The 25,991-nt window shown below is 39.3% G+C and overlaps 7 protein-coding genes across 23 annotated transcripts in view; 3 read left to right on the forward strand and 4 right to left on the reverse strand.

Moving 5' to 3' along the window:
* LOC107273969 overlaps nucleotides 1–2,607 on the reverse strand; it is an 8,120-nt gene extending 5,513 nt beyond the window's left edge. Inside the window, exons 1-3 of one of the 6 annotated variants that reach the window (XM_015752673.2) lie at nucleotides 2,473–2,509; nucleotides 1,064–1,168; nucleotides 244–349 (exon numbers count right to left, since the gene is read on the reverse strand). In XM_015752673.2, the coding sequence (XP_015608159.1) occupies nucleotides 244–337 (94 nt within the window). In that variant the 5' untranslated portion in view covers nucleotides 338–349; nucleotides 1,064–1,168; nucleotides 2,473–2,509. Of the gene's footprint in view, nucleotides 1–243; nucleotides 350–1,063; nucleotides 1,453–2,472 lie in introns of those variants that run through there. The other 5 variants (XM_015752677.2, XM_015752676.2, XM_015752674.2 and 2 more) reach the window with 5 other exon arrangements.
* LOC107273967 (nuclear protein localization protein 4 homolog) lies at nucleotides 1,774–12,501 on the forward strand. 6 transcript variants are annotated; one of them, XR_001539381.2, is made up of 13 exons: nucleotides 1,774–1,792; nucleotides 2,493–2,637; nucleotides 2,973–3,053; nucleotides 3,177–3,381; nucleotides 3,471–3,771; nucleotides 3,843–4,146; nucleotides 4,222–4,359; nucleotides 4,436–4,583; nucleotides 4,657–4,817; nucleotides 10,897–11,048; nucleotides 11,123–11,261; nucleotides 11,353–11,772; nucleotides 12,047–12,501. XR_001539381.2 is itself a non-coding variant. In XM_015752668.2 (13 exons), the coding sequence occupies exons 2-13, from the start codon at nucleotides 2,617–2,619 to the stop codon at nucleotides 12,051–12,053; spliced, it is 2,016 nt and encodes a 671-aa protein (XP_015608154.1). In that variant the 5' UTR covers nucleotides 1,830–2,087; nucleotides 2,493–2,616; the 3' UTR covers nucleotides 12,054–12,501. The 6 variants fall into 6 exon arrangements, 1 of the variants encoding a protein (XP_015608154.1); XR_001539380.2 differs by lacking the exon at nucleotides 1,774–1,792 and adding an exon at nucleotides 1,830–2,087; XM_015752668.2 differs by lacking the exon at nucleotides 1,774–1,792 and adding an exon at nucleotides 1,830–2,087 and having other exon boundaries at nucleotides 11,353–11,711.
* On the reverse strand, nucleotides 4,961–10,594 carry LOC107273968. The gene is given in 5 exon segments (XM_015752669.2): nucleotides 4,961–7,258; nucleotides 7,260–8,087; nucleotides 8,166–8,315; nucleotides 8,741–9,049; nucleotides 10,143–10,594. Coding segments are annotated over 4 exon segments (1,965 nt in total). The 5' UTR covers nucleotides 10,143–10,594; the 3' UTR covers nucleotides 4,961–6,580.
* Nucleotides 12,502–12,617: 116 nt separating the features above from the next.
* Nucleotides 12,618–13,527, reverse strand: LOC107273973 (EKC/KEOPS complex subunit Tprkb). Its single transcript, XM_015752681.2, has one exon. The coding sequence runs from the start codon at nucleotides 13,383–13,385 to the stop codon at nucleotides 12,846–12,848; it is 540 nt and encodes a 179-aa protein (XP_015608167.1). The 5' UTR covers nucleotides 13,386–13,527; the 3' UTR covers nucleotides 12,618–12,845.
* Nucleotides 13,528–13,674: 147 nt separating this feature from the next.
* On the reverse strand, nucleotides 13,675–25,154 carry LOC107273971. Of its 4 annotated transcripts, none has more exons than XM_025091276.1 (3): nucleotides 24,796–25,154; nucleotides 14,696–15,115; nucleotides 13,675–14,616 (listed from the first exon to the last, which is right to left on the reverse strand). In XM_025091276.1, exons 2-3 carry the CDS (start codon nucleotides 15,105–15,107, stop codon nucleotides 13,706–13,708), a joined length of 1,323 nt encoding a protein of 440 aa, XP_024947044.1. In that variant the 5' UTR covers nucleotides 15,108–15,115; nucleotides 24,796–25,154; the 3' UTR covers nucleotides 13,675–13,705. The 4 variants fall into 4 exon arrangements, with proteins under 4 accessions (XP_024947044.1, XP_015608164.1, XP_024947043.1 ...); XM_015752678.2 differs by lacking the exon at nucleotides 24,796–25,154 and adding an exon at nucleotides 15,874–16,284; XM_025091275.1 differs by lacking the exon at nucleotides 24,796–25,154 and adding an exon at nucleotides 15,564–16,284.
* Nucleotides 18,690–19,397, forward strand: LOC112495293. Its single transcript, XM_025091280.1, has 3 exons — nucleotides 18,690–18,858; nucleotides 18,925–19,210; nucleotides 19,274–19,397. The coding sequence occupies exons 1-3, from the start codon at nucleotides 18,813–18,815 to the stop codon at nucleotides 19,395–19,397; spliced, it is 456 nt and encodes a 151-aa protein (XP_024947048.1). The 5' UTR covers nucleotides 18,690–18,812.
* Nucleotides 19,150–24,007, forward strand: LOC107273972 (alaserpin). Of its 4 annotated transcripts, none has more exons than XM_025091279.1 (8): nucleotides 19,150–19,214; nucleotides 21,420–21,559; nucleotides 21,636–21,818; nucleotides 21,900–22,110; nucleotides 22,249–22,463; nucleotides 22,547–22,732; nucleotides 22,814–22,949; nucleotides 23,400–24,007. In XM_025091279.1, the coding sequence occupies exons 3-8, from the start codon at nucleotides 21,702–21,704 to the stop codon at nucleotides 23,537–23,539; spliced, it is 1,005 nt and encodes a 334-aa protein (XP_024947047.1). In that variant the 5' UTR covers nucleotides 19,150–19,214; nucleotides 21,420–21,559; nucleotides 21,636–21,701; the 3' UTR covers nucleotides 23,540–24,007. The 4 variants fall into 4 exon arrangements, with proteins under 4 accessions (XP_024947047.1, XP_015608166.1, XP_024947046.1 ...); XM_015752680.2 differs by lacking the exon at nucleotides 19,150–19,214 and adding an exon at nucleotides 19,485–19,634; XM_025091278.1 differs by lacking the exon at nucleotides 19,150–19,214 and adding an exon at nucleotides 20,462–20,499.
* Nucleotides 25,155–25,991: the final 837 nt, after the last annotated feature.

Raw genomic sequence — 25,991 nt, forward strand, 5'->3', positions numbered from 1 at the left:
GTTTTTCTCGTCGTCCATCAGCAAAATTCGCGACGTTTTGGATAACTCGTGAAAATTATCTGCATTCGGATTTCTTCTGTCTTCTCTCTCTCTCTCTCTGTCTCTATCTATCTCTGTTTATCAGCTCGTTAACTGCTTTATCCCATCATTGCTTCCAGATTCTGCCTTCATCTCGATTATAAGTATATATAGGCCAGCATGAAATTTTGCGCAGGTTAAAATCACAATTTTTAACTTTCTCACCTATAAGAACTTGTAGCATTGCTGAACCCATGCCCTTTGTCAGATCGTAAACGTAAAGCTCTACAGCTGTAGACATTTCGTCGGCGTCCTCCATGCTGCTGTCAACCTATTTGAAAAATAGAAAAAGAATTACATTCAATTTTTACACAGTTTTAATCTAGTATTTTATTTTCATTTTTTTTATCTTTAATATTATATAATTAGCATAAGGGGCGATTTGATGATTTATGTAATCTTAATTGTCGTTATCAGATGACATGTGGTACCACAAACTACGTTAATCAAAAAGAACCAGCAAAAACTTTTGCATATTTTTATTGATGACTACTATGGCGTATTACAAGCAAGAATTTTCACGATGGCGATTAAATGTCGCGAGCAAGTCAAAGATTAACCAAATCAGCCCGATTCCTAAAATTAATCTCGCGATGGAGCTCTGCCAATTAACTTCGTAGCTCAGTGAATCTTTGAATAATATTTTCGAATCCCGCTAACTAATCGCATACCGCAATAATCCCACGATCGATTCGATCGCTTCAACAAGACGCCTAAAAAGCCCGCCTTGTTTTCATACATAAACGAGAACTTCTGTTCCCGTAAAAATCCCTAAGTCTTCAAATACAATTCAGCAAGAATGAAATTGTAAGAATAAGATTAATTTTTAAACAGTCACACGGACTCATCTCTTAAGTAGAAGAGTCTCACTCACTCACTCCAGAATCGCTATTAAAATGTGAATGAAGCATGAATAAAAAAATGACAGAAATCCTAACCAAACTCAAAACTACATAACACAGTAAATGATGCCAAAATCACGTACCTTGTCGCTGTGTCATTCGCGAGAAGATGACGAAGAGGATACAACTGCGATCAGCAACAGGTGGAGTCGTGTGTATAAGAAGCGAGTCGCTTTAATACTATATATCTTCCAACAGAGGAGACATATGAATCGCAAGATATATGCGAGTATAAAATCAAAGTCGATGACTGATCAATAAAAGCCTAAGGGTACGTAATGCAATTGCACTGCAGATCTGATTGGTCAGATGACTTGAAGTAGTTGAACTAAGTATTCTGATAAGTGCTAACTGATTTGACTGACTAGATTTGCTGCCAGTTGATACCAGTCGCTGGCTAACGGCTAGCAAATGCAATGATCGTCGAAATTCTGAGACGACCTGGCGTGTAGACGCGCGGGCGCTGTTCGTCGTTCTCGCCAGGAAGAAACGGTAAAGAGGTAAGAGGGTCATTGTGCGAAGGCAGCGCTACGGCGGCAATCCTACCCTTCTTGGTGCTACCATATTTCCGGGGAAATAAGAACCCAGCAGACGTTACCTGCCCGTTCGCCAAGTTTCCTGCATTCATATGCGTCTGCGCGATAATCTTGGCTTTAATTTATCCAACAGCCTACCTAATCGTTCGATTTAACTTCTTGTCCAAGAATAGACACGAATAACTCTCGCCACTGAAAATTCCAGACGGTTTACATAGGATTATGCAGCCCTGCAATTTCACGGAATTGCATATAAACGTAGAATACGCATAAAGAGTAAGTGCATAAAGTTTAGATAAATAACATCTATTACTCATTTTCGATCAGTCTTACAATCTTCGAAATTACGCGGGATTGGGATAAGGGTGTTTTCATTGTTGGTTCAAGGATAATAAAATAGGGTTTGTGTTGAATTTTTGTAACGCCTGAGGAACCGCAACTGTTTTGCCAGGAAGTTTAATTATATAGATACAGAACAGTGATCGTCGACCTACGTCAAGAAAGCTACATCAGATCTGACTAGTTCTGACTTATTGTTAGGCAATAGTGAGGAAGTGGCGATTACAAAAAGGTAGATTACGAGGAATTATGAAGGGAAGGATTGGATTGTTAATGTGAGAACCAAAGAAGATACTAGTAAAGAGAACCAGCCTTATGGAATTTTGTGTCTGATGACTAGTGAGCGCAGTGGGCACGGGAGATGACGGGAAATATGCTAGAACTTGCATAGAAGTTCTGGAGGGGTTCAAATGCTATATAGTTTGTTTCAGACAGAGAGACAGACACAGAATACACGGGGGCTGGACCTCTTCGCCGATATTTCCTCGGTGATGTGAGAGGCGTTTGTCACTGATACAGATTGTGTTTAAATTAACGTTAATTAAGTTTGGCCTATGATCATTTTGACGTTTTAATTAAATACTCGCGGGAACGGGCTGTTAATATATACTACTTACTGTTTTGGCGTTGCTCACAGGTTAGAGACTGAGGCTTGACTCAACAATTTTCTTGCGTGACGCTAGGGATTTTCATGCTATCGTATTGAAGCAGGCAGGGTGGACAGCCGATTAAACAGCTGATGTTCCACGGACACCGGCGAAATGTCAAGATCTAGACAAATCGTGAGTAGATCGAAGCTGTGATTATTTATCCTTATGATTCTTTATGTAAAGACACTTTTTTTTGATCGTTTAGACGATTTTCTCTCTTATTTCGTTATGGATTTATCTCAGAGCGAGCGGCACTAGCGTTTCTGTCGACTCACGCGTCACCCCTCCAGTAACCATGGTTGCTGAACTTGTAACGTACGTGCTAGCTACTGTAAACTCTGGATTAACAACAACCACTTCTTCTGCTGCTCGTACTTTTTTGGACAATTGTATTTCCTTTGGATATATTCAATTGTACTTTGCATCATTTATTTATGAGATTTGCATCATTTTTTAATTCATTGCAGACTCTACGCGTGCAGTCGCCAGAGGGAACAAAACGCTTGGACGTCATTCCCTCTGATACAGTTTCTGGCCTCTATGAAAAGGTTTGTATTAAAGGATGTTATTTAATTATTTTTGTAGTGAGTATGGTTGTTGGAATAATTCAATATTTAATAATCAAGTGATATAAGGACAAATAATGCAAGAGTTTGTTATGAATGTTTCAGGTTTACGAAGCCTTTGATCTCAGCAGCTTCAGCTTTGGTCTTTTTAAACAAAGAAATCGTAAAGATGAGATTATTTCCTCTAGAGCTAGAACAGTTACAGATGTTGGATTATCTCATGGTGATATGGTATATCTTGTACCACTCGATGGAAATCTGCAGTGGGGTGCACCCTCTACCAGTGGTGCCTCCTCCAATGCTTCCTCAGGTATTGAGATCATAATACGTAATTACATAGAGTATACAAGCAACTCAATATATAATTTATTCTATCGGTGTTCAATAAATTATTTAAAGGAGAATCTACTTCGATGGAAGTTGTACCCAGCACTAGCCAAGGATCTCAAGGACAATTCCCCATATCAGCTTTTCGCTCATCCTCGAACGTTGTCGAAGACGATGTAGATCAGCAACTGTGGAAACTAGATGGCCAAATCCAACGAAAACGTGATGAGAAATTCTGTCGACATGGCTCCAATGCATGCTGTGTCCATTGCTCCCCACTGGAACCTTTCGATGAGGCTTACCTTAAGGATCAGACTATCAAACACCTCTCGTTTCATTCATACCTCAGGAAACTCACTGCTGGAGTGGACAGGTGAGTTCCTGAACGAGGTTTCTTGTTAAGTCTCTGCTTGGTACCTACGGTGGATCACGTATTTGTCGCAGAGGAAAGTTCCTACAATTAGACGACATAAGCTGCCGCATAAAGACAGGCTGCAAAGATCATCCTCCTTGGCCACGTGGAATCTGTAGCAAGTGTCAACCGAACGCGATCACCTTGAACAGACAACCATATCGTCACGTCGACAACGTCGTCTTCGAGAACGCCGGTCTGGTCGAACGTTTTTTAAACTATTGGCGTAGCACTGGCCACCAGCGTATCGGTTATCTCTATGGTAGATATGAGATACACTCGGACGTACCCCTTGGAATTAGAGCGGTGGTTTCTGCTATATACGAGCCTCCCCAGGTAGACCATTAAACTCTTCACAGCGAACAACAATCGTTAAACACAAAACAACTAAAAAAATCTAATATCTTTCAGGAAAGTACAAGGGATACTGTCGTCCTATTACAGGATGACAAGGAAACTCTGGTAGATGAATTAGCGAGGTCCCTGGACATACGGAGAGTCGGTTGGATATTCACCGACCTCATCGCCGACGACGTCAAGAAGGGCACTGTACGCATAGACTATATTTTTCTTCATTACTTCACTACGCTCTCGTTAACGTAAATCAATACAATCTTTTTATTAGGTTAAACACGTTAGGAATATAGATAGTCATTTCCTATCCGCACAAGAATGCATCATGGCCGGACACTTTCAAAATCAGCATCCAAACCCCTGCCGTTTTTCCCCCAGCGGTATCTTCGGCTCAAAATTCGTTACCGTCTGTGTGACCGGTAAGTCAGAATTACATCCCCCAATAAATACTATTGTATTCCTCAAACATATCTCTACGCGTATCATTTACAGGGGACGACAAAAATCAAGTACACATGGAGGGCTACCAGGTATCTAACCAGTGCATGGCATTAGTACGAGACGGTTGCCTGGTACCAACTAAGGATGCACCCGAGCTCGGTTACGTGATCGAATCCAGCGACAAGCAATACGTCCCCGACGTTTACTACAAGGTGAGTCAATAGCCAAAAATATATAAAAGCACGCGTGCACACGTGCAAATCTTTCTAAATAATTTGTCACGATTAACAGACACTCAAGGGATTACTCGGATGAATAACGTATTAATATTTTTGAAAAAAACATTAATAACTCATTTTTAAGTTTGACGATTTATTTATTAAACGTAGAGCAGCATGTCGGATAACGATCACAAACGCAAGCTTCTATAACGTCTCCCTTTCTCTCTCTCTCTCTATCATTCTTGTCTCTTTTTAAAATATATATTTCTCGTCGAGTAATACATCTAGAGGTACACTGCTCGCATCGGAATCGTTATTGCACAGTGCAAACATAACAGCGACTCTGTCATTTATAGTAATCGGTACACAGTCATTCTGACTTTTTCTCTCTTATATTTATATCTTTCGTTACTCTCGTTTTCTAACTGGTAAAACTTAAATGTCGACTCGTTCACTGAAATTCATCGTAAATCCACTAATTAGTATCTATCGACATGCTTCCATAATGTTCTTGATATATAATGATTAGGATTTACGGGATGACTTATATGTAACGCTACGACGATATTACATTATCGTTTATGCATCGATGCATCCTTTTACTGCATCAAGGAATGATATATACGTCAATTCATTCGACTCTCGTCTCTTTCGTCTTAAAATCATTCGTTTTCATTATTGTAAGTCGTCGGGACGCCCATTACCGTTATCGCTTTAGGCCATGGACGCATCTCACACAGTGATCTAACTTAAATTATAGGATTTATAAAGGACGCACCAGTCGATTTCTACCGCCATTGACAATATATACGTCCCTCATTTCTTTATATTTAACTTGTACACCTGATTTTGTTTTGTCTGTATTCGTTTAAGTGTAATTTATTATCTTTTTAATCGCGTTATCGTATTTTTGTTTCTTTTTTTTTCCTTTCTTTTTGCTAACTGCTTGCTATCGACGCTCGTGTTCGTAAACAAAATATACTATACTATCGTATTCATTTTGAAACAAGGCTATTGCGGAGAACAGAAAAAGAAGAAATGGAGGGGATCGACTGATTTTCTTAACGATATCCTTGGGTTATGCCGATTGGCGGTTATTGACGGAATCTGCGTCGGTTTTTATGAGATGAATTATTACGGCGCTATCGACAGACGCTGGGCGTCTGCTACAGACGGAAATGGTACGCTAACTACGATTCTTGTCAATATAACATTATCGATTCCCGGGCAATAGGAAAATATCGATTTCTTATTTAAATGCGTTCGATTTTTAAAAATAGAGTCAACCATCTTTAGATTCTATCATTAATAGTAACGGGTAATTAAGTTGTGACTCCACGCGTACTGAATGTATACACGAGATACGTACTACGTATCTCCTATACCGTTCTAGAAAGTGGTGCGCGTCGTGACGATACTCTCTCTCGCTCTTTCTCTCTCTCGTTTCGCGTACACTCTCATTTTCACTCTCACTTTTACTCTCTTGATTAGCCTTAACCCTCTCTCGCTCGCCTTGTCAATACGTTAAAGGAATATTCGTCCTGCGCTCTCTTTATATAATATGTAACGTGCAAACCACCCTGGTGCGCGCGCGTCTACAACAGGGAACAGAGAGACGCATATGCAGCGGACACAGGAAGTGGTAATCGCGTAGTAGCCAAACAGGAAAAGGCGTAGAATAGTACATCTTAAGGATGAGATTATAAGGATAATCGGTGGAAGTACGATGCGCGTAGGACTACATGACCAGGAGGCTAAAGCTTGCCGCATTTCGTGATAAGGATGGTCTTGGTAGGTTTACCGGCTTGGTCGCCAAAGGTCGCTATCTTCTCGACCAAGTCCAAGCCCTCGACGACATGACCAAAGATCCCTGTGAATCCGCGCATCTCCTGGAGTATTATACGAAACTGGGATCCAACCATGCCGAGGTTGTCGTGGCGCTTCTGGGTTCGTCGCATTCCCACTGCGCCTCGAACAGCCGGGAATTTCGTATCGTCCGGCATGAAGTATCCATCCTCGTATATGCTTCTGCCACCCCGACCATTGTTCAGCTCGAAGTCGCCTGTTATTACTGACTCACCTTCCCAGCACTGGAATATCGTACAGCCCTTGTATCCAACACCGATCTCGCCCGTCGCCAGAACACTGAAGTTTTTCGCCATCTTCGGCGCAACGTCCGGCCTCACTTCGATGACGATGCGACCGTGGGGCGAGCCGTTTACCTCCATGTTGAAGTAGTACAGTGGATAAGGCGTGGAAGGTCCTCGCATAGCTGGTGGATGCACCGCGGCGAGATTCCCAGCAACAACGCCATTGCCATTACCACCAACGGCAGCTGGAACAACGCTTCCTGGTGGACATACCACGACGTTGTTGCCAGAAGCATTGTTCTCACAGTTGATGAAACCCGGCTGCTGCTGTGGATGAAGATTCAGAATTAGAGTTCGGTGGTGGTGGCGGTATTGGTTTCATGGATGGAGAACCACATGATACCAGAAGGTGTTGATGCTGCTGTGGCGTAGACGGCGCAACCGGCCTCTGTTGCTGTTGCTGAGGTAATGGTGGTGGCGGTGGTACGGATTGCTGCTGCACCTGATGAAGATGTATAACAGATGGCGAGGCAGTGGCTGTGGCTGTGGTTGGCGGTGGTGGTGGTGGCGGTGGCGGCATCATTCCTGGTCCTCCTGGTGCTGCTGTGCCAGAATGATACTCAATGGAACCATTTTGCATGTGCTGCTTGCTCACGACGTGCCTCGAGTACAGCTGGGACATGCAATAGTTGGCAAGGAACAATATTGGGTTATGAGAGGCGGCAAGATGATGCGGCAACCTGGTTGCATTTCCTGGTATCGTCTGAGATGCAATAGACTCCCCAGTATGTATCCCGGCAAGCGCCTGCTTCAGGAGGGCAAAATCGAAAACCACTCCAGAGTTTCCAATCAAGTCATCGAGTTGACACTGAAGCATCATCTCCTGATACTTGTTCTGAAGTCGCTGCTTCTCAAGGACGAGCTGGGAGTGAAGGCTGCACATGTCATCCGGACTCTCCATCAAATGAAGTGTAGCCTTGGCTTTGCCAAGAGTCTCACGCGCTTCCGTTATTTCCGGAAAGTGACTCCAGCCATTCTGCAAGTCTGTCTCGACGTGGGTCTTCAGGGTAACGCAGGCTTCCAAGACCTTGATAAGGAACTCCCTTTGTTGCATCGCCAACCTCTGTATCTCTGCCGACAGCTTCCCCACTGTTACCAACTCCAATTGGACCTATTTGTATATCAATGATTCTACCTTTGCAAAACAATTCCTGCTAACAATTTAACGGTATACAATAGTAATACTCACTTCAGATATAAGTTGATCTTTGGCATCTGTCTGAGATTTGATCTGATGAGCCGGATGTTCCTGAGGTGTAGCACATGCTCGGCAGAGCGTCGTACAGCACGTTCCACACCATAGGGCCAAGGGCATTCCATGTGTGTGACAATTTTCACTCTGCAAATCATCCAATAGAATTTTCCTTAGGCAAATCCGCCTCTACCCTAACAACCTAACAACCTGTTAGATTAAGAATCTAACGGACGGTTTTTGTGCACGTGTAAAAGTCCTGAATCTTCATCTGGTACAGACAACTATCGTCTCCATGATCATTGTACACTTTGATCACCAGGAACGCAAAGAATTCATCTTCCTCCAATTCAAGAGCGTTGCAATCTCGCTGACCTTAAGGAGGCGATCCTATTAGTAGAAAAAGCTTTGTCGCTATGGCTTCGCGCTTGCACTGCGTTTCCCAGGGTGAAGCGCACCTCCTACCCTCGCCACGCCCCTGCATCCTCGTAAGAACGTACGTACAAGCTATAGGTTCCCTAAAAGACCATCGATCCACCAGGAACATAGGTACATGTATATTTATTATATACCTTCCGTTCCTTGTCGACGGGGTGCTTTGCGCTCACGTTCTTCAAGTGCGTGAAGTTGCTGGCCAGGGCCAGCAGCGGTGAATGCGTCGGCAGAGCATCCGGTCCTTGGTCGCCAAGATCAGTTCGCTTCCAACAATGAGCGCAAAAGAGATCTCGTCCCTTCAATAAATTCTTTTCAATGCAGCGTAGACAGAAGTAGTGCTTGCAGCTCAGATACTTGGGACACTGCTCTGCATCGTTGTACTTTTGCTTGCAGAAACTGCATAACGTCAACTCCTCCACATCCGTTAGTACGTTTGGATCCAGCATCTGTAAATTTTCTTTCTTAACCTCTATCTCTCTCAGTTTATTATTTATATATAAAGCATATATACGCTCCGTATAAATTATCTCAAGATCAGTCATTATATTAAAGACATATGCCATGGCAAGATTAAAATAAAGAATAAAGATTGACCTCGCGTCCATTGATGAGGGCTGATCTTGACAAAGTAAAGTGCCACTCAAGTTCAAGTTAAAGAACCAACAAAAGTTCTTCTCATAGACCTAACATATTGTAACAGAAACCTATTTTTTGTGCCGGCTAAAATTAAAAAAAATTGTATCATTGATTTACATTCATTATGACTGTCTCTTGAGCAATTCTTAAAAAATGCTCATTAATAACACAAATGATACCATTCAATTATTAAAATGATTCACTTTAAACCTGTCCAGTCCAACTGCGCGTGCGCCAAGAAATCCCGCCAAAAACAAGAGTAGGACAGACAAGTAGCCGAAAAGGTTATGGAATGCTGTATCAATATAAAAAAATGCCATAACCGAATAAAATAAAGATATAAAACGGTTACTTAATGCTATGAAAACTATAGAGTCAAGAGAAATGAAAATTCCGAGCACGAAAAGGCAGAAGTGGATAAGGATGCTGTTACTAGACTAGATTTGTTGCATGACCTCGGTTGGCTTATCAGTTCGTCTTGCAATAAAATATGACTGAACGTGTAACCAGACTAAATAATACAAATTCTAATCACCAATATTCCGGTATCAAATAACATGCGAGGCCATAGAAATTGCGGGAAACTTTACATCTGTGTTTACTCGAAATTTAACATTCTTCCCTTCGTACCACGTCGTCTGCCTTTTCCCTCGTTTCATTCGTCTCTACGTTAAACGCGCGCGCAACACTTCTCTCACGTATGTATATTCTCTTCTCTCTTTCTCGGTCCACCATCGTGAGAGAAATTATCATGTATATTATCGGTCGAGTTCGGCGTCGACAATGACAACAGGGACAAGTAAAAGCGTACAGTGCGCGTAAGGGGACTGAGGTAGAGAGGACGAATACGAGCAGATCACAAAGAATTATTAACGAGACAATAATAATATTCATTATTCGTACCGTGAACTCCGTTTAACGTATGCTGTTACGAGGATCCTTGTTCTTCCTATGCGTTAATACCGGGTACGATAAGAATGATATCCTATATATACGCTATGCCCTTACGAACTGACTGTCCTCGGTTTAATTTACATTACGGAGGGAAAAGTTATTTAACGTCGCGCTGCTTTACGATTGTACGCGGGAATCTCTTTTTTTTCTTGGTTGTTTCTTATTACTTTGTACTATACACCGTTGTGTTTACGTTTATTGAACGTGGTTACGGATAACATAACGACGGTACGCCGGTATCGCGGCGTTACTTTAGCCTCAGCTCGTGCAAACGTTTTGCCACATCATGATGTTTGGTTCACTAAACTAACCACTAGCATGGCGGCGAGGACCGAACGTCCGACCGAGCAACGACCAACCACACCGACGGCGCGCGCTACTCGTTACGCTGTTGCTCTCCTCCCCCTTGCTTGCTTCTCTTATCCTTACTTCGATTTATCTTTATCTTCTTCTTGAACCGCGCATCAGGCTCTCTCACTCTGAATACGTCGTTCGACTGGCGCGCCAATCGGGATTGTAAAGCGCATGCGCAGTGGGAGTAACGTCAAATGAATGTAGAGGCGCCACGGGATGTTTTGAGAAACTGGTAGCCATCTCGTGGAAATCTTGAAAAAGAAGAGAGCGGGCGCATTTTACGAATTAGGATTGAATGGATCGATGGGATTTGTGGTTTATTTAAAGTATTTGTTTTGTCTATTTTCAGGAAAAGGATAACTATGGTAATGAAGTTTCGAGATTGGCACGGCCATTACCTGTGGAATATCTACTTGTGGACGTACCTGCTTCCACTCCACTCACACCACAATTCACTTTTTATGCTAGCGATGAAATTACTCCCTTTCCTGTTGAGAATAGGTAACGTGTTAATTGGTCTCTTTGATTTATGCTTCAAGAGTTATTGATATATCGATTATTTTTATGTATTTCAGGCTAGTAGATGGACAGGTTCAAGTTTTTAATTCTCTTTGCACCTATATGCAGCAGTTTAGTCCTGATCAATTTCTTGAAGCAATGTCAGATTTTCATCTGTTGCTTTTTATCGCTACTATGGATATGCTCCCCATGAAGGTTTGTATTTTTTTAATGAATCAAAGATTCTCATGCTACGATCGTTAGTCTCTGGCACTTTTTAATGTTTCATCGTGATTTTATCTTTTAGGACCACATGGCGCCATTATTAGAAGCTATTCGTACACGCAACAAAGAAAAGGCTCTAGAGTGGGCACGTTCTGAACATTGGGCTACTGTTGAGCAGCTAATATTCGCAACGACGGCGGCATCGCCACGTTCGTCGCGTACCCCAGGCGTCGCGTTTGCCCTTGGCTCTGGTCTTCCTTCTAGTAATGGCGGTTCCTCCAGTGGATCCGTTTCTTCATCGGCCGCAGGCGGAAGCGGAAACGTCGGTGCCGGCCAATCAGTAGTTAATACGGCTACTGAACAGCCGCTCTGGACCTGTCCACACTGCACGTTTCTCAATCCCGCAGATCTGGCCTCTTGCGAAATGTGCAATTTGCCGAGGTATCTTTGACCTATACTGTGATCTTGTAATCCAATCACAAGTCGTCACCAAGTATTTAAGGTTTGATATATAGACGCTGTTGATTCTTTTTTTTTAAATATATATATATATATTTTGGATATACATGGCTATAACAAGAATATGAATATAAGCGAATTAATATTCTTCAAAGCGTGCACTTCATATTTGATTCTATTTCTACATTTATTTTTTTCATACGGAAATTTATTTTTGTATACACGAACGCGTGAATATACGACTGCGCTTTGTATGAAAACTATTTGTCTTGTACTCTTGTATTTTTTAAAATAATTTATAATTTTTTTGCTTGCAGGATTTGATGTATGCTGTGACACCGCGGAATGACAATTATTTTCTACTTTTGACCTTATTTATGAATAAATGAAAGTGTCTGGTCAATTGTTCAACTTTTTTACTTAACAATATACTTTAAACGATTCTTCAAAACAGGCAATAATATCAGCCACAAGGTTTAGATGCCTATCACTGAAGTTGATGGTATCTCGCAACAATGGCGCTATTCGTAGCGAGTGATTTTCAAATGTTATGTATGCATATAGCGTTCTTTTTGAAACCAGATTGTTCTCATGCGTCGTGTCACTGCCGAATTAAAATTATTTGCATTTGAGGAAGGAAAAAAGATATAATGCCAAATGTAATTAGGAGGTGTATCCGCCATCCACATAATATCCGTCTTCACAAGCAATGCTATCATCTTGTGAGAAAACTCGACAAAATGAAAAATTATGAATAAACATAGTCAACCAATTGGCATTTAATTGATTAATATGAAAGATTCCCTACCATAATCATTAACTTAATATTGCCTTTGCGTAATTAATAACTCTTATGCGAGACTAAAGAATTAATGTTGAACAAACAAATATTACAGAATATACATTATTTATTCATTGAATGTATGTATCTAACAGTAACATAAATATTCAAGTAACACTATTATCTAGTACACATAGTTATAAAAGATTTCACATGTTTTTAATGATTTCGCACTTCAATATTAATGTCTGCTAGTTCTACGATCTTTAATTTTTAACAGTCTTGTGTACATTCCAGTTAACCAGACAATAATGTAAAATTTGAATAATGATAGTTCAGTATGATGCAAAATCCTTGGTAGAAATCCTGCTCACTAGCGAATCCACTAAATTAGACACTGTCAGCTCTGTATCTTCGATTTTGTAGGTTTTACGTACAAGCTTGAGATCTGTATAATCTTTTAATTTGTCAATGGAAACTTGTTGTCCCTTGATACTACTAACAACCTTCTGGACAATGGATTTCTTATCGTCTAGACTGTGAATCACTGCAACGAGGATATTCCTTTCGGCGTCGTCTATACCAAACTTGATCAATGATTGTGTTATGTTTTTCGATAGAGAAAGATCAAACAGGATTTCTGTGAATACAGTTTTTGTAGTGAGTCGCGAGTGCATTTCTTTGAGTGCAGCCTTATTTGCAGCCACTACGACCTGAAAAGGATCGACTATCAAGCTTGCTTTTAAAACACAGCAACGTAATTCTCCATTTATCAACTTTGTTTTTACATCCCTGGCATTTTCAACGTCAGCAAACAGCAGGAGGGTAAGATGCTTCTCTGTTGTGTCATCTAATTTCATTGTGTACTCGCTCATATCTTCTAGTTTGAAATAACTAGTGTATATACGTAAACTTTATTTATAAAATCACTGATTAATATGTATAACTAATGAACGACTTGTGGACGCTGTCTTGACGGAAAAGAGGTTATGTTTTGCAATGCTGACAGCGGCCATTCTTGATACAAACTTTGAATTTAATTTTGACTTATTTTAAATTGTTGGAATGTGTTTGAGAATGAATAATAATATAATAAATATATTTATAAATAAATACAATAAGTTATTAAAAATGGCGTACTAATAGAACAAAATGTATGAATTATGAGGGCACACGATTGTCAGTTGATTAAATATCAAAGTAATATGCTACACGAATAAAGTGTAGCACATTCAGAATAAGTCTCTCGTTTCCCCAGTGCTTGAACAAACGCTCGTACAACATTTTCTTTCTGTGTTCTACCCGGGGATTGTGATTCGTGTTTATCAAGGCGTTCAGCTTGCACGAGGAGATAGTTGTTGAGCTTCTGTGGTAGACTAAACATAGTAGGAGTGCTAGCAAGATAGGAGCCGAGGTCGCAAGCCATTTTACTGGGACAGTCGCGTAGTTCGGGGATGTCGTCCGTCCAGGAAGTGCTGTTCGTATCCTGAGGAGTCAAATAATCCATAACGTAGGATTGCCAGTTCCAGTAATTTGTGGAATTATCCAACGTGGCTTCTCGACTCTTTTCCACAATTGCGTGAGCTGTTCCTATGTTAGAAGATATATTGGGCAGGAAGACACGGATCAGGAACGGAACAACGAAAAAGAGTTTCAGGAGTATCTTGACAATCTTGATGAATTTAAGGATCTTCAATGGGATGATAAAGAGCTTAAACAGGATAGCAGGTATAACAAAAATAAGACTGCTACCAAGACCTATTTGAAATATTTGCCATAAATTTGAGCCTAGATTGGAGAACAGCGTGAACAAGGAGGAGGAAGGACCGTGGGAATAAGTGGTGACTGGTTTGAGGACGACAGTGTTCCCTGGGTAAGATTGCGGATAATAACTTCCTAATGGTGGAGATGGTAGTGGCGTTAGAGGAGGTCGGAAAGGAGGTCTGTTAGGAACCGGTGACCAAAAGGGTCCACCGCCATTACCGACTCCGTTGTTACTTGAGTAGAAGTAGCCCGTGTCGTCATAATTCCGATAATCATTGTTATAGTTTTCTGACGAAGTGCTGCTATAATTTTCTGTTCCGTATTGTCCGCGTTGTGAATGACCTGTAAGATTAGAATTACTTAGTTAAGCTGTGTATTCAGTATGTAGAAATTATTAGAAACCAGAATCTCATATACAAACCTCCATAACTTTCCTGGCCACTAGGTGCCGCTCCAAAATTGTCATATCCAAATGGGGTTGCAGTATCGAATTGTCGCGTAGTGCGAACACTCCCTAAGGATCCACTACGATCGACACCTTGCGATTTTTTAAAAATTGTGTCATCCTGTACAGTATCTTTAGCTCCTTTTCGTTCTGTTAGATACGTAGGTATCGGCATTATCGAAAGTCCTTTTCCAGTTCTTGGACTTTCTGACGTTTCATCATTGTTTTCCACATTTATTAATTTCTTTTCCACTCCCAATTCGGTTCCTTGGAGAATCGCTGCGTCTAATAGAGCCGATGAATCAGACTGTTCTTCAGCTCCAATGATTGGTAATACAATGATTATTGATATCATTGAGATCATCCCGCACTTCATCTTCGTAGCCATTGAACATTCTACAAGTATAGAAAATTGTGTGATACAAATGTCTACGAAAGGTTAAATTTTTTCTAAAAATTCAATTATGTTTGCCAATGGTTCTAAAAAAATTTGTTTAGGTAAAAAATTCGTTTTGGCTATCCATTTATCTTCTAACCACTAACTAATCGACCGAGAACGCGGTGGACGTTCATCGGTGTGGCGATGATCCTCGTTTAAGATGAGTGATCGCGCGTCTCAATTAGTCATGAGAACGCCGCCGTGCTTGAGCGACGCTTCTACGACAAGAAAAACAAAGATGGGATCGAAAAACAGATGATGTGCAACATTTCTTGTACATTAAGCGTCGTGCTAATAATACGGATGGTTAGGTATTCAAACAAATGTCTACTTTATTAGTTACTTATATATGAAAATTATTTTCATAGGAATTCCCAAGTAAATACAATATTACATGTGACGTACATATCAGTTGTAATGTCCCACTCATGTTAATGACTTTAATGTAACAGTGCTGTTATATTAAGGTTATCCACATGAGGGACAGTTGCAACTAACATGTAGGTTACATTCAATATTGGGTGCGTTCCGAAATGTACTGACAGTACTATAAAAGTAATTACATCTCTCTTAGATGCGTATGCATGAATAAGGACACAGCGTTGGTTACAGTACTGGCAGTGTTGTCAGTACATTTCGGAACGCACCCATTGTGATTGCTGGATTCAAATTTAACACGATGGAAGATACTACTTAGTTCAAATCAGCGACTCACCAAATTTTAGATATTGAAGTATGGAATTGGATGACGAAAATCTTCGTAGTTGCTTTCAGGACCCTTTTTCCTGATGCGTAATTAATCTTGCCAGATGTAAACACACACAGTACGCATAATTTCTGGAGTTGAGTATCGCAAACTATTTAATTTTCACATAAACTTGATTTACTCGTAGAGAGAATACGAGTGCGCATGCGCGTGGGTTTAAAAGTGATTTATTATAAGGAAGTTTTCCCGGCGAGAACACTAGGAATAGTATTGAGTTTATTGGGAACGATCGGTTCTTTTAACAAGATCAAGCTCGGCAGGAGTGGTGGAGATGCAGGGTAGTTCGTAAAATAATAAGAAGGAGGTAAGAACTTTGGAAGGAGAATAAAATGGAGGGACCCTTCGGCGATAGTATAACGGTAATCTTTAGGTTCCACTACTCTATTTTTTGGTCTTTCCCATCATGGAAAGACCAAAAAATAGAGTAGTGAAACCTATAATTACAGCCTCCTAAGTAATTTGATGAACCATTACAAGAAGTAAAGTTAATCTTAATTATTTGATTGAAAGTGATCATTCTCAGACTAATTTAATGCACTTTTGAACACTTTTTTTTAACGCTTAATCATATCATTGATTCACTTGATACTCTTATGCAGAAACGGGGCAACGAAGACCACTTAAAGTTTTATATTTTTTTTAATTACTCCTAATTAGCAATCAGAACGCTTCAAATCTTGAAGTATTCGATAAGTCATATTGGATTAAAATGTTAATATAATTCTTGCGATGATACTTGTTTCATTACATTGTTAATTCAACCTGCATGTGGCGCCATAGATGAATTACCAGTTTTCTCCTATACAATGTAATTATCGTATCGGCATTATTTGGACTGTTTATTTTGAAAGTGGTGTAAGTCCATTTTTGAAAAAATGAGATATCACGCAATTCCTGCTTAATTTAATGTAAATTTTTTATGTATAACTAGTCCGTGTTTAAATTTCTTAAAAAATTTCCATGTTTTGTACAATTTAAAATTGTTCGGTAAATGAAATTGCATAATCATCGATCATGAAAGTGGTGTAAGTCCAATTGACAGAGGTAGATGGCTTAGCAGATGGTTGATGGTTGAATTTTCTGTACACATCACAGGATTATTATGATGTAATAACACAATGTAGAAAACATGATAAATTCATTTTACATGAAATGAAACGAGAGAATTTCGTTTCAATAAAAAATCTTCAAAATGCGCTAAAAAAACAGATAAGAAAAAACACTAATGGAGAACAGGTAAATTGGTTGCAAATATGTTGGATGAGGTTCCTCAAAAGTGCACCATACACTATTTTACATAAAACATCGATGAAGGACAAAGATTTTAAAACTATAAATTTATTACCGACACGTCCTAGAAGACCGCTAAAATTTGAAAAAATCGCCCTGGCGCCTTTGTACCAAGATGCCAGGCCTATTACTTATGAAAAATATAAGGACATCAAGCAGTTATTACCTTACATACCTCCGGTGCATCATGCATATTTCGAAACACTGCCACATGCAGAGCATAAGTAAATACTATCAATATCTTGTAATTTTAACAATGTAATTAGCGTCTAAAATTAAAAATACTACTTCTATTTTATGTCGTGTCATTATTGGTAAACAAAATTGGATTAATATGAAGTATATTTTAAGTGATATTTGATTTTTCAAAATTGAAATTAAACGAATTTTACAATTGTCTAATTTTGAAAGTGGTGTAAGTCCATTTGCAGCCCGTAAGTATGTACACATCAGCTTAATAAAATACGCCTAAAACAAATTTATATAACCAAATTACATATTGTGTAAACAAAACTGGATTAATATGAAGTATATTTTAAGTGATATTTGATTTTTCAAAATTGAAATTAAACGAATTTTACAATTGTCTAATTTTGAAAATGGTGTAAGTCTATTAGCAGCCCGTCAGTATACATCATTTTAGTAAAATACGCTTAAAACAAATTTATATAACCAAATTACATATTGATAAAACAGTAGAAACATTGCCAGACTTCATATAATTTTCGTAAATTTTGTAATAAACAGACATGTTAACATTTAATTTTCTCGAAACAAGAGAAAATGGACTTACACCAATTTCAAAATAAACGATCCATTTGTCTATATGATATATCATAACGTCTATCAATTTCATATTATAAATAATTAATCTAAGTTTTTCATTTCCAATTAACAGTGCGGTGTGCTTATGTGAACAGTCGAGCATGCCACGGAAACCACCTCGTTGTCCTATGACCTACAGCCTGCGGATCTAACTTCAATTTCCAATCAAGCCGGCGTCACAGAATTTTTATGGAGGATAGAAGCATCGGTTCCCACCGCCGTCACGGATCCGTAGTGGCGTCTCACGAAATTGCTTCGAAAACCTAAATTTTTTGTAGGAACGGTACAATTTCGCACGCGATCGTTCCTAATGTGGTTCGTCAAATAGACCACCTATAGAGCCAATCGGATAACCGTGTTAATACCGCAAACACAGTGGTACCGATAATCAATCATTGGATCGGTCATAATCGGAGTGTAACATCGTTTAGAAGTCTTCCAACCTCAATTATTATTGTCTTCCAAATTTTTTACTGTTCCTTACAATTTCATGAAAAATTAAGCAAAATTGATTTACGTTTCTATAGCGGCCATTTTAGTTGACAAATCAACTAATAGACTATAAAAGATAGTGTTAAGCCTGATGCATATATATATGCCACCCGTTAGATGTTTTATTATAGAGCAATTTACTATTGACGTACATTTGACAATTGCACACTTTTTTGACAGGAGTTTTGGTTTTATTGGCACTTGAAATTTTTGTCTATTTTTTAGGATGTACGATGTTCTACAAAAAATTCTTTGTGATCAATGAGAAGGAACTGTAATCAATGGACGACCGTTCAAAGAGTTTTCTTACTCGGATATTCGAGTGTGGTGAGTCAATTAAAGAGGATAGAATTTCCAAAGATTGAGGTTAACGTGACTTATTTTTGAGGACAGTAAACCTGGGCTTGGAGTGTTCAGCGAAGCAGGTTCGTTCGAGGGTACCGTGTCCCCCGAGGAAGAGGAAAACTAAGAGTCACACGGAAAATGACGGCTCACGCGACTCTGATGGAACAGAAAAGGATACGGGGATCATAACAGTCGATAAAGTAGAAGAGAATATGACCGACGGAGAAGGTTATCGCAAGTCATCATCTCCATGTCCAAAACCTGAAAACCAACTGCTCAAGGAAGACATCTGCGCGGAAATTGCGAGCGATCCAACCTGTTGCTTCATTAAAATGCAGGTAGATAAATACAGAATAATCTATCACAGATATGTTATTATCTAAAGTATATATATTAGGATCCATGCGCACTTTGCTGCTGCGAGACACCAGTGTCAGCAAAACCATGTCCACCTAAAGCTTATCGCCAGGAACCACGAGAGCCCACCTGCGGGTGCGACCTTTGCAAGAACAGTGTGGTAGGCGGAAAATGTTGCAGGGAAAAGAAGAAAGATCGCACTAATAGAAATTCAGAGGAGCACGAACCAGGACGACTACGTAAAGCTTGATCCGGCAATTAAAATAATTTTTTAATTCAGAATATGCTGATAAATGCCCTAAAGTTGGGTATATAGCCGAGCAAAGAAAACGAAGAAATTAATTTTTCATGAGATACCTCTGAAGAAGCACATATCCCATATGTAAGGGGCTCTTATCAAGGTGGGTATCGTGTACAGTTCGAAGAGAACATTAAAGAATAACTAGTGAAATGCATTATAAATATTATCACACGTTATGACATGCCTAGACATATGTATATATATATACATATATATATATACACACAGCATATTTTATAAAAGTACATAACATATGTGTATCTGGTACCAGGTAAGGTTGTAGAGCTATAGGCAATCTGATTAACTAATCTTGTTGAGAATATATTTTTTGAAAACTTCGATGATCTCACTAATTACTTAGTTTATTCGCTTCTCATGTAAATCAGTCCTCCGGAATTCACGCACTGGGACCACAGCGTCAGTGAGACGCGAAGTACTTGGCGTCTCCCAGAGTCCCAGTAACATGAAGTTTATCAAAAATATTCTATTCCTTCATGACATAAGCACGCATATTATTTATTATAATGTTACTACTATAAATTCATTGTTTCAATTACTATTTAAATTCATTCAATTAGCATTGTTGGTTTTGACAAACATAAGTAATAGTTAGTAAACAAAAGAATTCTGAAAGAAAGTAATTCCAATGGAAAACAACAGTAAATCAGTAAATGGATCGAGATTTGGGAGGCAAATCAATTACGAATTAAAAAATAAAAGTGGTTTCAAGACTATTAAAGAGAATCGTTAAAAGCAATTGTGATTCGAAGAAACGACGTTCAAATATCCAATTTTCTGTCCAAACAAGGATTCCGTGAATTCTCTTGAATAACACAACATCTTTTATATTCGTATAACTTTTTTATACGGTATACAGTTAATAGGAGTGGCAGCAGAGATTTAAATAGCCAGAGAACTACTCGATTTTGGCATTTAGTACGAGATAGACGTCCCATTCGGGTTGAGTTAAGTTCACAGTGTATCAAGAGACTCGGTCGAGTCTCGCGCCAAGTACAGGCAACCGGCTGTACAGGGCGCAGCGCGCCGAGACTCTTTACTCGAGTCAACTCCTTATACCTGTGTTTGGAACAAAATATCTTATGAACCGCTATATATGAGGAAAAGTTATTGATACATTCACTATAGGAATTGAAGGTTCTGAAGCGATTGCCACCAAGTTCAATACGATTAGTGTACGAGATCAGGGCGTATTGAAATGGCGAGCGAGATGATTTTATTTCAGTTCCGTCGTCGTCGTCATCGTCGTCGTCGTCGTCGTCGTCGTCGTCGTCGTCGTCGTCGTCGTCGTCGTCGTCGTCGTCGTCGTCGTCGTCGTCGTCGTCGTCGTCGTCGTCGTCGTCGTCGTCGTCGTCGTCGTCGTCGTCGTCGTCGTCGTCGTCGTCGTCGTCGTCGTCGTCGTCGTCGTCGTCGTCGTCGTCGTCGTCGTCGTCGTCGTCGTCGTCGTCGTCGTCGTCGTCGTCGTCGTCGTCGTCGTCGTCGTCGTCGTCGTCGTCGTCGTCGTCGTCGTCGTCGTCGTCGTCGTCGTCGTCGTCGTCGTCGTCGTCGTCGTCGTCGTCGTCGTCGTCGTCGTCGTCGTCGTCGTCGTCGATTATTCGAGTGCCTTCCGAAGCTGCTGTCTTAAAAACTGTTACTGTATTTTTCATTCAACCAATTACTGTGGTCCTCTAAGGACCCACGTTATAGACATTATGCAACTTTCGTGTGAGTAATTAATTTCAAAACCCATCTAGCATTGAAAATATTTGCATGGTAATTTTGGTAATGGCAGTGAAAACGGAACTACTGTGGCCGTATTATTTATAAAACTACGGATGACCTTATGCAAGGATTTCTCATCTTAATATCTTCTCTTGTGATGTTTCAGTGGGCCCATTTTTCATCTGTCTAACAGTGCTGTGCACATTTTTGGTGACATATACAAATGCAGAAAAAATAGTGACCTCAAACAGTCCTCTGTCGGTAATAGCGAGCGCTAGTAACTCCTTTGGCATCGACTTCCTTAAGGTAGATTTTTCTAGCTTGGAAGTGATTGGTGTAATTAATGAATTAAGTAATTAATTAAACTTTTTTTCTTTATTAGCGGTTACTGCAGGAGAAGACTGGAAATATAATATGCTCTCCCTTGAGCGTCAATATTGTATTGGCTATGGCTGCCTATGGTGCCCGTGGAAACACTGGTTTCCAGATAAGACAAACATTGACGCTTCCTGAGGAAGACGCAATAGGACAAAGTGGTTATGAATCTCTTATCACTAGTTTGAATGTATGTATTGGAATTTGAGGTAGCGCGGCATTGTCTGCTCAAACTATGATTTGATCATCATTAAATGCTATTTTTTTGTAGGATATAAAGACCGTGGATTTGCAAATTGCTAATAAAATCTTTGTCGCTAAGAAATTCGAAGTCAATCCCGATTACACGGCTATTACTAAGGATATTTTCCACTCGGAATGCGAGACAGTAGACGTTTCAAATCCAACAGCTGCTGCAGCTACTATCAACTCTTGGTGTGCTAATAATACGAACAATCGTATAAAAGATCTACTCACTCCTGGTTAGCTTAATAGAGTTATTCTTCTTTGATAAATTATACTTTATACAGCAGGACTGTACATACAGTGGGTATATATCCCACTTTATACGTACCTGCACTGTCAGTCGGTTGTCTAACTTTTCATTTTATAAATTACAGACGATATCGACAATCGTACTAAATTGGTACTGATAAATGCTATTTACTTCAAGGGCAAGTGGAAAGATAGTTTCGATGGAAAGTACACCAGCGACTTACCCTTCCATATCAATTCAAATACAATTAAGGAAGTACCGATGATGACAATTACTTCCATGTACTTGCATGGTCAGCTTCATAATCTTGATGCCAGATTTGTTGAACTTCCCTATAAGGTATAATTGCATGAGATACTTATTAGTTTTGTTAGGTTCTTGTTTTTATCGAAAATTTCATAAACTTTAATTTTTCGTTTCAGGGCGATGAGGTCAGTATGTTTATAATTGTGCCTAATAAGATTGATGGGCTTCAGCGCATCGAGAACAATATTCATGACTTAGATTTCAGTCGTTTAAATCAGTATGGTAGGAATGAGGAAGTGATCCTCTTTGTGCCAAAGTTCAAAATTGAGAACACCATCGAGCTCAATAATTTATTGCAAAAGGTAATTTGTGTATAGACGTAAATAGGGGTTTCTTTGATTTATAACAAAATGAGAGTTTGTGATCCATGAATGATATTTTAGGTAGGTATGGCTGAGATGTTCACGGATGCCGCTGATTTCTCAGGCATTGCCGATACGCCTCTTAAGGTGAGCAAGATCCTCCAGAAAGGGTTCATCGAGGTCAATGAAGAAGGCAGCGAAGCTGTTGCAGCTTCCGGTAAGTGATATTATGTTGGTATATACACGCCGTTTTCCTCTATTCTTTTCTTTTCTTTTTTTTCCCCTTATCGGTTCTTCTATAATTCCCTTCCAACCTCCTCTTTTACGATCCGCTTGGTTGACCAGCGTAGTTGTTTTCTTTATTTTTCTTTTGTAGACTTCACGTATTTATACTCAAAGATCCGTCACTAGGATTCGTGCCTTCACAGTGATATTATCTTTGCTCTTTATCTTCTGTATTTCATTTCTATTTACTTATGGAAAAGCCTCTATTGAATATGATGTAGTTTAAACATTTAGTAAGCAAAATTTCTCTCAGTATCTTTTTGCCTGGCTTCTTTTCGCTTCATACTATTAGCGATGTTGTATTATTCACGGCCAAGATCTTAGACCTTCGACACTGTTTCATTTGAAGAGGTTTAAAACTTTCGTCTGTTTATTTTTTCAGCTTTCCTCGTTAGACCGGCCTCGGCAGATGCTGTTTACAAACCTGTGATTCAAGTAGATCGTCCATTCTTATATGCAATCGTAGACAGTCGTTATAAATCCATCCTGTTCTATGGTCGCATACAGGACCCAACGCTGTGATATTAATTAACTATTTAACTCAGCATCGATTTAGTTTTATGACGATACTTATTCCCTTTTTCACCATTCTTTTACGTTCTGAATGCAATTTAAACGGAAGAAAATATTTTTTGTTTACATCAATTATAAACATGATTTTCAATTCCCAACTTTTCACAAATTACAAAATATTAATTTTGTAATTCAATATTCTATTTTTATCTCTTCGAATATTGTTGGAAACAAAAAAGTTTTAGATCATGTCGAAATTATTTTGGAAGATTCTCGTGCAAGTGTTCTACTGCAAACATTTATAGAAACATTTCGAAATATTGTTTGTGAATTGTTCTTTTACAAATGACTGCGGAAATATTAGAGATCGTCGTTAAACTACGATTCATGAAAATTAGCGTTACCCTTCCGAAACTGAGCAACATTAAAAAATACATGTATGAAGATATGTCAAATGTATATGTGTATAATCATTGTGGAACACGTGACTAATCTTATCAGCCACATGAAGAGGACCAAAATAATAAATTCGAACAGTATCAACGCCGGACTATGAGTAACGTGTAATATACAGGGTGAATCGTTTAACTTGGCACAAACGAATCTCTCGGAAAGGAAGCATTTTACAAAAAAATTGTTCGAACAAATTTTGTTTGGTTCTGAGGGGGGGAAAAAAAGCTGTACCGTTATTTTTTATTTGCGGCGGTTTTCAAAGTTTTCCAAAAGTTAACTTTGTTTTTTTAAATAGGAACCCATATGTTTTATTACAGACTGTTACGCTATATAAAAAACCAATTAACTTTTGTCTGAGACATTTTTTAATAAGACCAGTATTTTCCATGTTATTTCAATATCAAGCGTAGACCCTGGGATTGTTAATGAGTATAGCGATTTTGTTGATACGAAAATCGGAAGAGAAGAAAAAAGTTAATTTATATTCTTTTCTTGCGTAAATAACCTATTATTGTTAATATTGCCAAATAATATTATAACAAGTGTTAAAAATGGTGTCCTTCAACATCACTGCATTTTCGAACTCTTTTGAGCTAGAAAAAAGCCTTAGTTAATTTTTTTCTTCTCTTGTTAAAAATACTGGTCCTATTAAAAATTTCGAATGAGACTAATAGGAAAGTGGTACAAACGATACTTTTTTTTTAAAAATCGAAAAAATGGCGTTTAGTCGCTGTACTTGCTACATACTTATCTTGAATTTTTAAAAGAACTGTGAAGGCACAAGCGATGGAACGCAGTGGATATGTACTCACTGGAGCTGGTGCAGCTGATCCGTAAATGTCGAGAATTGCATTCAGGAGACACTCAGTTAGACACTGCACTAGGACACAGCACTGCTCTTCCGGAACACTCACAATCGAAAAATCACGTGACAAAGCTTCGTCCATGTACCAGCGTATAAGTACATCCAGAATAATTATATGCAGTGTAATGCGCTAAGTATTTTATATAAATGTTAGGTAATAAAGCGAATTTACGGTAACCATAATAACTGATGATGAGAAGACAGATAAGGGTAGGGATGAGCTCTTGAGACTGCTATGAGATTAATTAACGTTCCAGTGACCGTGATGGTGTTTTAGTTGATAAAAATCGACCACAACTGCAACCTCAATTTTTTGTAAAATACGTATCTTAACGGTGTTACGTAGCAGAACTATTGTTAAAACCTATCAGGATCTATAGAACTCCTCTAGAAATAATGAAAAAGCTTATTGATGAAACATTGTTCAAAAATTGAGGTGCTACACGGATATCAGCTCCAGCACCGCACTTTTTTTTAAATCTCTTAAAAATGATTCAACAATAGGCTTTTTCAATAGTTCTCCAGGAGTTCTATAGTTCCTGATAGGTTTTAACAATAGTTCTGCTACGTAACATCGGTAACATGCCTATTGAGGATACTAGTCGCACCATACGCTTCAGTGCAAGTATGCCTAAGGAGTTGGCTTTCAGTGTTGTTTTCAGATTATGTTTCAAACAGTTCCGGGATAGTCCTCTCTAGTATTCAATGTTGGGAGCATAGTTCCGCTTGGAACTATTGTTAAATAATGCTGGAAGCTAGCACCGCATCGCTGAACTTCTTAATGCAGGCAGGCATGAGGTGCTGGCTTTTGTCTTAGTACATCTTATCGAGCACTCGAATTTAAGATTACAAAAAAAAATATTTAGGCAATATCTGATGAGTGGCCTCGTTCTAAGGGTTGCTGTGGGAACCAGCGATAAGTTGCGGAGAACCTCTGCCGGCCAGGCTACACGTTCGTGATCACGTTCAGCTCGGCTACGGCGGGATATACATTATCGACGGAGGTGATGGTAACAAAATCCTACTCCCGGACTCGCCGCTACGATTTAGCGCCATGTTTCTGGTATAGCCTAAAACCATAGCGTCATGCATCTCCCTACTCATCTCTGGTGGCCCCAACATTTTAAATCAGAGATATATCTC

This window comes from Cephus cinctus, unplaced genomic scaffold, assembly GCF_000341935.2.
Source record: "Cephus cinctus unplaced genomic scaffold, Ccin1 Ccin1_scaffold1891, whole genome shotgun sequence".
NCBI lineage: Eukaryota > Metazoa > Arthropoda > Insecta > Hymenoptera > Cephidae > Cephus > Cephus cinctus.